General features: G+C 37.1%; 2 protein-coding genes and 1 non-coding gene across 3 annotated transcripts; all 3 read left to right on the forward strand.

Moving 5' to 3' along the window:
• Positions 1–251: 251 nt before the first annotated feature.
• On the forward strand, positions 252–2,989 carry LOC113336899 (rRNA-processing protein FCF1 homolog). The gene is made up of 9 exons (XM_026582600.1): positions 252–545; positions 644–709; positions 800–905; positions 1,014–1,056; positions 1,146–1,218; positions 1,333–1,420; positions 1,539–1,595; positions 1,748–1,826; positions 2,620–2,989. Exons 1-9 carry the CDS (start codon positions 475–477, stop codon positions 2,631–2,633), a joined length of 597 nt encoding a protein of 198 aa, XP_026438385.1. The 5' UTR covers positions 252–474; the 3' UTR covers positions 2,634–2,989.
• Positions 2,990–3,157: 168 nt separating this feature from the next.
• Positions 3,158–3,229, forward strand: TRNAG-UCC. The gene has a single exon. It is a non-coding gene; the product is annotated as a tRNA-Gly (tRNA).
• Positions 3,230–3,499: 270 nt separating this feature from the next.
• Positions 3,500–7,989, forward strand: LOC113336877 (glycerophosphodiester phosphodiesterase GDPDL4-like). Its single transcript, XM_026582570.1, has 9 exons — positions 3,500–3,752; positions 4,301–4,597; positions 4,888–5,003; positions 5,170–5,668; positions 5,912–5,950; positions 6,079–6,363; positions 6,573–6,712; positions 6,856–7,339; positions 7,487–7,989. Exons 1-9 carry the CDS (start codon positions 3,605–3,607, stop codon positions 7,774–7,776), a joined length of 2,298 nt encoding a protein of 765 aa, XP_026438355.1. The 5' UTR covers positions 3,500–3,604; the 3' UTR covers positions 7,777–7,989.
• Positions 7,990–8,906: the final 917 nt, after the last annotated feature.

Raw genomic sequence — 8,906 nt, forward strand, 5'->3', positions numbered from 1 at the left:
TATATTTCCCGAAACGCGAACTCAGTAGCCGTGTAAAAAGCTACGCGTACTGACTATGCGTATCAACGGCTTTACGAGTACTCAGTACGCGCAAAGCGTAAAATAGCAAAGCGTAAAATAGTATGTGTACTGAGTATCCGTGCGATTTCCCTTCCTTACAAGGGTGATCGGATCTGATCAGCCCTATAGGGATATAACCAACAATCACTTCCCTACACAAAATCTGGGAGACCATAGTAGATGGTTTTTTTGGATTTTGAGGGATGGAGTGGGATGGGGAAGGGATACCCCTCTCCATAGTGGCTCTTGTGTCTAAAACAGTAGACATCCTCTCTTTGTTTCTCTCTTCCACTCCATCTTTTTCATTCCTTCTTTTTAATTAGGGTTTAGGGGTTTAAGGGCTGTTCCAATTATACAAAATTTCAGTAATCTAAGAAATCTCCCGAATTTGTTAGGGTTTAAAGTTCAGCAGTCATGGGGAAGGCGAAGAAATCACCTAAATTTGCAGTCACGAAGAGATTAATCAGCTCTAAAATGATCAAAAAGTAAGATTTATCAAACATCTTGTCCTTATTTCTATTCCTTTTCACTTTGATTATCACAAAAAATAAAATCTGATTTTTAGTTTTGTTTTTTAATTTAGGACAAAAGAGGATATTCTAAACCCTAGAAAGAAAGATCTTGAGAAGGAAAAATTACCCAGAAACGTGTAAGTTCTTCTTGTTTCTTTTACTCAAATTTAATTAGTTTTTTGGTTTTCTGTGATGGGTTTAATTTAAATTTCTTTAATTTCTTGCAGGCCTCAAGTATCATCAGCTTTGTTCTTTAAACATAATAGTGCATTGGGTCCTCCTTATAGGGTTTTGGTGGATACCAATTTTATCAACTTCTCTATTCAGAACAAGGTAATGTTGTTTCCAAAATTCAGGGTTTTATTGATTGGATTGAGCTAAACTTATATGCGGAGATAACCTCAACTGATGTTCTTTTTATATTACTTGCATTTTGTGTAGTTAGATTTGGAGAAAGCAATGATGGATTGCTTGTATGCAAAATGTGAGTCTTCTTCTTTTATTGTGTCTGATTGGTTTGATATGCTTGTTTGTTTTATATCGACTCATTTGTTTTTTTTTTTTGGTAACAAGGCACTCCGTGCATTACAGATTGCGTCATGGCAGAGCTTGAGAAATTGGGTCAGAAGTACCGAGTAGCTTTGAGGTTAGATGTTTACTTAAGAAATTTCATTGTTGTCAAATGAGCTAGGTTGAATTATTCAAGTGGAGATTGTTCTTAAGTTAGCTGTGTGTGAAATGTCATTTATTTTTTTGATAGGATTGCAAAGGATCCTCGGTTTGAGAGACTCCCATGTACTCACAAAGGAACATATGCTGATGATTGTCTCGTGGATAGAGTTACCCAGGTAAGAACCCACACCAGGACCTGGTCGTTCATATTTCTTACTGATTCATGGTGGCATCACATTTTTACTCCTGGGTCAATATGTATGATTCAATACTCTTGCTTTTTTCTGGATGCAGCACAAATGCTACATCGTTGCAACATGTGATAGAGATTTGAAGCGAAGAATTCGCAAGGTATACAGCTATATTTTGAAATGGTTGGAAATTTTGTTTCTTCTGTTTTATTTGAGAAAACTGAAAGCTTATAAGATTTGGTTTCCGATTAAAAAACAAATGTCATTTTTCTTCTTTTGATTCTGATGCATAATATGCTTGATGGGGAGCAGGTTCCTGGAGTTCCAATCATGTACATCACTAACCATAAGTACTCGATCGAGCGACTACCTGAAGCAACCCTTGGTGGAGGTAATGCTAGGAGGCTGTTTAATTTTTTATTTCCCATCTCTCTACTTTAAACTCGTTCATTACATAATAACAAAACATTGGTGTAGGTTGATACATGAGAAAAAGAAAAGAAGCGATTTATTCTTTTTACCCAACAACCAGACAGCAATAAAGTCAATTTCACATTCACCTTTAGTTCATCATGGTCTCGATGTTTAATGTTGACAAATAAAGGACCATGGATGAACAGTACACCACTGCTAAAACTATTGGGATTATGCTTCAAACAAATAAAAAATGCTACTTGGAGGAAGACAAGTCCCATCTACTGATTCCGGGGGTTTGTTATTTAAGTTGGTAGCTATATATACAAATTGGTTACCAATACAAGAATGAAATGAATCAAGACGTATAGACCCACCCACCAACTCATAGTGTGTTGCGCCGTCCCTGCATTTCTTGTCCTTCTCTCTGGTCATGGTCTTTGTCTGAAATTTTTGGTCCCAAGTTGGAGTTTGATAAGGTTTTGTAATAATATCTTTCATCTCTTTGAATAAGCATGCTGCGTTGACTCCATGAGAGGTTACCCACTATCTTGAACTCTTAGATCGAGTTCATCACGCGCAGCAAAATCACGAAAAAGTGATTCATATTGAAGTTTCATTTCAGATAGATTAGAAGTAGAACTGATATTCTTGGTGTAGCTAAAGAGTCTCCTTTATTGCTCTTCACTAAGTGTGCAGTATCTCTATCTTCCTCAAGCTAAGTTTTGATTAGTAATTTACTTACGTTGGGTGTTCTCTCTTTTAAACAGCTCCGCGATATTGATGACCGAGGATGATTCTCTTTGGCATGAGGAAAGCCATCACTCTTGTCACTTTCAGATTTGCTCATGAACTGGTGTCTGAAAGCCATCACTCTTGTCACTTTCAGATTTGCTCATGAACTGGTGTCTGCTCTGCATGTGATTAGAGGTTGATTTGTGCTTTTGCTCTATGAGACGACATCTTCCTGTCCTGTTGGTTTTTTCTTTAGACTTATCCAACTACCCGGAGGAAACAAGAAAACAGTTTTAACTTCATAGTCTGTCCTTATGTTTTCAAAGAGAACTGTTGTACAACTTAAACCAGAATGTAATCAGTGTTTGTTCTCTATTAATGTGGAATTAATTTTGGAAAATTTATCTGGATTAACAGAAGAAGTTTAATCAAACTCGTGTGTGAAATCAGTAAAACATTTTTATCATGACTCTGCAAGATCAGTACTGCTTTAGATCTTTTTGTCAGGTGTGCATTAGCTGGTATTTTGATATCCAACGAACAAAAATGTAGTTTGGCAAATGATGACAACAAGCGTTTGTAGTCCAATGGTTAGGATAATTGCCTTCCAAGCAATAGACCCGGGTTCGACTCCCGGTAGACGCAATCCTTTAATTTTTGCACTGCGTGGAACATTAGCATAGACTCAGGTACCAATTACATTTCTTGTAGTTGCATATATACTTGCTGCCTTGAATACTTGATTTAGAATACGAATATAGGATCAAACTTATGAAATTTGCATACCATAAATTTGAACCCTCAGTCATCTACTAGCAGAGGACATTAGCAAAATAATGTTCGCCCCCTTAACATTTTTGATGTGGAAGATATCACAACGCTTGAGTTCATTAAATTTAAATCCTTGTTATTACATGTGCGCCGATCAAATCGGCCACAATCTAGAGTTGGGAGGGTTCCAGTCCAAATCATTGAAGGTGGCGACGCGTTAATTCCAACCAGAAGAACTTGATAGTCTGAATGAAACACCTTATGCCGGCGGGATTAATTCCGGCAATGTCGATCATTCGCGCGCTTTTCTTCGTCTGTGTTCTTCACTCAGTAGTAACGCTTCAAGTTTCAGCTCAAAGATCTACTAAAAAAGCCTCTGCATGGCAGACCTTAAGTGGTGGGTATCCAAAACTACTCTCATTTTCTCTAATTTCTTCCTTCCTTCCTTTCCTTCTGTTCTTATTTTTCATCTTCTTCGGGAATTTTGTTCACTTTACTTTGATTTGTTTCATTTAGAGCTGATCAGAAAGTGTTTTTGTTGTTACTTAAAGTGGTAACTTTTTTTTGTTTGAATTTCTGTGTAAAGATGAGATTTTTAGTTGTTTATAGTGCAATTTGGTGTTTGTTGGTGAAAATGGTGGATTTTAATTGCTAGATCTTCATAGAGAAATAGAGTTCTGTGTTCATTTTGCTAAAAATAGTATACCAATCGGTGAAGTTGGATGAATTTCAATCAAGAGAAGATGAATCTGTATAATTCTTCCCTGCATGGGTACAAAATGCTAGGATTGGTAGCATCACCAGTTAACCTTCATCTGGACTTGTTTCATCACGGGCCAAATGTTTTTCACAATTCTTTATCTAGGTCCGTTGTTAATGTTCTATAATCATGTAATCGTCGGAGAACCTAGATATTGACATAGACATAGTTTTTACTATTTGCAGGGAAAGAGCCTTTAATTATAGCAAGAGGTGGACTTTCAGGTCTGTTTCCTGATTCCAGTTTTGCTGCGTACGATACGGCAATGAGGACAAGTGTACCCAATGTTGTTCTTTGGTGTGATGTACAATTGACAAAAGATGGAATAGGAATCTGCTTGCCTGACTTAAGGCTAGATAATGTTACTAGTATTGAATTTGCTTCACCAAATATGAGCAGCACTTACCTTGTCAATGGGGTTTCAACGGAAGGATGGTTTTCCGTGGACTATGACATGGACTTCCTGCAAAAAAATATCTTCTGTAAGCTAAACTTCTGAATATCCTCTTTCTTGATCTTAATTATTTCATTCTTGTTTGCAAATCAAGTATGATTTGAGACTCGAGTACACAGAACGCGCCACATATTCTGCTATCCAAATTTTGATGTAACATCCAATTTGAAGGAGGTGTAGTTGTGCAGGATTGGTTTTTGTTTCAATATTTCTTTCCTGTAATGCGGATATGAACTCGTAGTTTCTTTCTGAACTCTTTATTAAAAGCACTTCTTTGATGTTTGAAGCAGTACTCACGGTTACTTTGCTATCTAGCAGTAACTCGGAGTATTGATTCCCGAACGGATAGATTTGACGGCAATATGTATCCTGTCCTAGCCGTTGAAGATGTGGCATCACAAAATAAACCCTCGGGCTTCTGGCTGAATGTTCAGGTACCGGATGTGAACTATGTCCATTTCATCTTATCTTGAAGTCGTATTTATCTTGATATATTTATCAAGTCTCCAGTTACTCAGATGGGTGAATCTTATAATGCTATTTTAAATTTTTGGCATGACGCTCTGGACCAATTTAATCTCTCTTTTAACATTTCTGCAGCATAATTCATTTTTCACACAGCATAATTTGAGCATGAGAAGCTATGTGATTTCAGTGTCAAAGAGAGTTGTAGTTAATTATATCTCATCACCAGAAGTTGGTTTCCTAAGAGGTATAGCAGCACGATTTAAAACAAGCAAGACCAAACTGGTATTCCGTTTTCTTGGAGCAGCAGATACCGAGCCTTCAACAAACCAGACTTACGGTTCACTTTTGAAGAACCTTACTTTTATCAAGGTGTTTGCCTCTGGGATTCTTGTTCCTAAGAGCTACATCTGGCCTGTTACTGCTGGTTACCTATTACCTCATACATCTGTTGTTTTGGATGCTCATAAGCAAGAACTGGAAGTTTATGCGTCAGATTTCGCAAATGATGCAACTTTCAGCTACAACTACAGTTATAATCCACTGTCTGAATATCTGTCATTTGTTGACAACGGCAACTTTTCTGTTGATGGCGTTTTGTCAGATTTCCCTATAACTGCATCAGCAGCCATAGGTAAGCATCTTAAAACACTTGATGGCACCTTGTTTTACTGTTCTCTCTTTCGTAAGTTCCCTCATCGGTAGCAACGGTTAGATATTTTAAGCTAAAAGTTATAATTATATAAAATTATAACTGATACACATCGGAAAGGTATGTTTCAATAGGTAAAGACTTATAAGTACTTATATAACCATTCTCATTTTCATTTTCAAGAAATGATTCTTTCAAGGCACTGATACATCATTTTGATGGCAGGTTGCTTTGCTCACATGAACAATAGGAGCTCTGGACAAGGTACACCACTATATATTTATATAGTCCTTCTAACAATTTGCTAGTATCTGTTTGAGGTTCAGTATTCATTTGAAAGACACTTTGTTATAGTACTGCCAACTTGCATGTTTAACCTGTTTGTGTTTCAGACACTCCTACAGTTATATCACACAAAGGAGCTAGTGGAATGTTCCCTGGTTGTACTGATCTTGCATATAACCAAGCCATTGCTGATGGTGCAAATTATATTGACTGTTCTGTTCAAATGACAAAAGATGGAGTCCCTGTTTGCTTAAGATCTATAAATCTTTTAGACGGAACAGATGTTGCTCAATCAGCCTTTGGCTCTCTCTCTGTTATCATTCCAGAGATTCAAGAAAACCCTGGAATCTTTACCTTCAATCTAACATGGGAAGAAATTAAAATCTTGAAACGTAAGTTGATTTTTTCTTTGTGTCTACAGTTTGCCTAAAAAGAAATTTGCTTCAAATCTTCTGATTACCGAGGGGTTCATGGATATAAATGCTAACTCGTGAGTTTCTGAGAATTATTATTCTCTTGAGAGCGAGTAAATAGAGTTCCACATGTAGCAGTACAAAGTTTATTCCATAATGCTTCTTAATTCTAAATGTTTCTTTTGCAGCGGTAATATCAAACCCGTCTTCTGATTACCAGCTCTTCCGGAATCCAGCAAATAAAAATGCAGGAAGTTTCGTCTCATTGGCTGAATTTTTAGCGTTGGCGTTGAGCAAGCCACTTTCTGGTGTCTTAATCAACATAGAGGTGAGCTTACATATTGCTCCCATGTCTTTCTTCTTTCTGGTAGAGAATTTTGAGAGAGAAAACGACATTAAGAAAGTATCCACCTATTGATATCTTGTACCTCCACTTTAACAATGGTATTTTTGGCACTACCATTCATGCAGCATGCAGCCTATCTTGCAGATAAGCAAGGTTTAGGCATCACTGATTCCATCATTGATGTTTTAAACAAATCTGGTTACAAGAACGAAACGACCCAAGAAGTTATTATCCAGTCCACGAATAAAGCAGTCCTGACCGCGTTTAAATCACAATCAAGGTACAAGCGCATGTACATGGTGGATGAGGATATTAGCTTCATCGATGACTCATCCATCAAAGACATAAAGAGCTTTGCTGATTCTGTTGCTATCGGCAAAGAATCTATCTTTCCTAGTGAGCTGCTCTTCCTGACTGGTTCCACTAAAGTTGTCCCTAGGCTGCACTCTTTTAATCTCTCAGTGTATGCGTATCTGTTTAGAAACGAGTTCGTATCTCAGGCATGGGATTTCTTCTCCGACCCAATTGTGGAGATCAACTCTTATGTTATGGGAGGTGAGATTGATGGAGTCATCACCGACTTCCCCGCTACTGCTGCATCATACAAAAGTAAGAAAGTCCATACTTTTCATTTCACTATGATATAATAAAATGTCCTGTTAGATTTTTTTTATCCTGCGCTTGTGTTGTGTGAATCATCTAGCTGAGATGATGGTGTATCCTACTGACCTGGAGCTGGTACTTTGGGTTTAACAGAGTCTCGGTGTTTAACGGGCAAAACATCGCCACCTTACATGATGCCTGCTAAACCTGGCCAACTCTTGGAACTCGTCACCGCCCAATATTTGCCACCAGCTGAGGCTCCAAACCCGATCTTGACGGATGCTGATGTATCAGAACCACCTTTGCCTCCTGTTTCAAAGAAAGGAGCTAGCAGTGCGCCAACCCCATCTAAATCAAATGCCTATATAGGGAAGATGACAGGGTTTTACTTCTCATGTTTTTCAATGTTCTCGGCATCTCTTCTACTACTAATAGTGATGTGAAACATGAACGCAAATTCCTATGACATACCCTGTTCATAGCCTATGTATTCCATATAGCCCACAAAATATCTTGGGCTTTTCTTCTACTAATTGATGTAATTACCTAAACAAGCCCATTATAATTATCCCATATAACCAAAAGCGAAGAAGTGTTTTTCGGGCACCACCCTTTTTTTTGGTGGGGACTATCATGTGATAAGAATATCCATCCTATACTTGGTATCCTAAAGTGTGGAAATGACTAACTTACCCTTATTCTAATTTAATTCAAACTTAACCTAATAGCCGCTTATCTAACTAGATGATAATTGAATCCTATATTTGAATTCTCCTTCATTCTGGACCCACAAAAATCCGATGCGAACAACTCTTACGAGAGTATTAGAAAATACAACTTTATTGTGGCCCCACACAACTAGCAATAATTGTATTTTTACCATCAATTTACCCCACTTTGTAACTTCCACTAAAACTGATCCACAGCTAAGCCCACTTCTTCGACCACTACAATCAACCCAAATGTTCAACTTACCACTCCCTTTCTTTCTCTGCTCGATCAAAACTTGAATCAAAAGAAACCAAATTTCACCTAAAAGTTCCGATTTTTTTCATTCAATCTTCTTCCTAATCTCTTTCTGCATTTTATTTTTTGTTTTATATCTCTTAATGCAATCAGCAAGTTTTTCTCTTTTCCTTGAAGGTTTTAACGGATCAAAAAGGAAAAACATTCGATCCAGGAGGGTGGTATTATGCAGTGATACTGTTTTTTAGTTCGTAATGTTGATTAAATACTCCGATTGGTTTGAAGTTTTGTTACATTCCAATTTTAGAAAAAATCTGGAATTCAACAAATTTAATTTTTCTTCTTCTAGTGGACCAAATTTTAATTTATGAGAAGTTCTGTTATAATTCACTGCTTACTACTATTTCGTTTGAGTTATCGATACATTCTATCATCTTCTATAAATCAATCCCCTGTTAAAAGATTAGTTTTTTTTTTTTTTTGGTATATAATCCACCAGTTGAGACAGTGATTGCACTTCACTCTCTGAGTTCATTGCGAAGACATCAATTTTTTTGTCATTTGTTGAAATAGTATATGGGTTTTTAGTTGCTATCTCAAAAGAGAA

This window comes from Papaver somniferum, unplaced genomic scaffold (assembly GCF_003573695.1).
Source record: "Papaver somniferum cultivar HN1 unplaced genomic scaffold, ASM357369v1 unplaced-scaffold_154, whole genome shotgun sequence".
Taxonomy (NCBI): domain Eukaryota; kingdom Viridiplantae; phylum Streptophyta; class Magnoliopsida; order Ranunculales; family Papaveraceae; genus Papaver; species Papaver somniferum.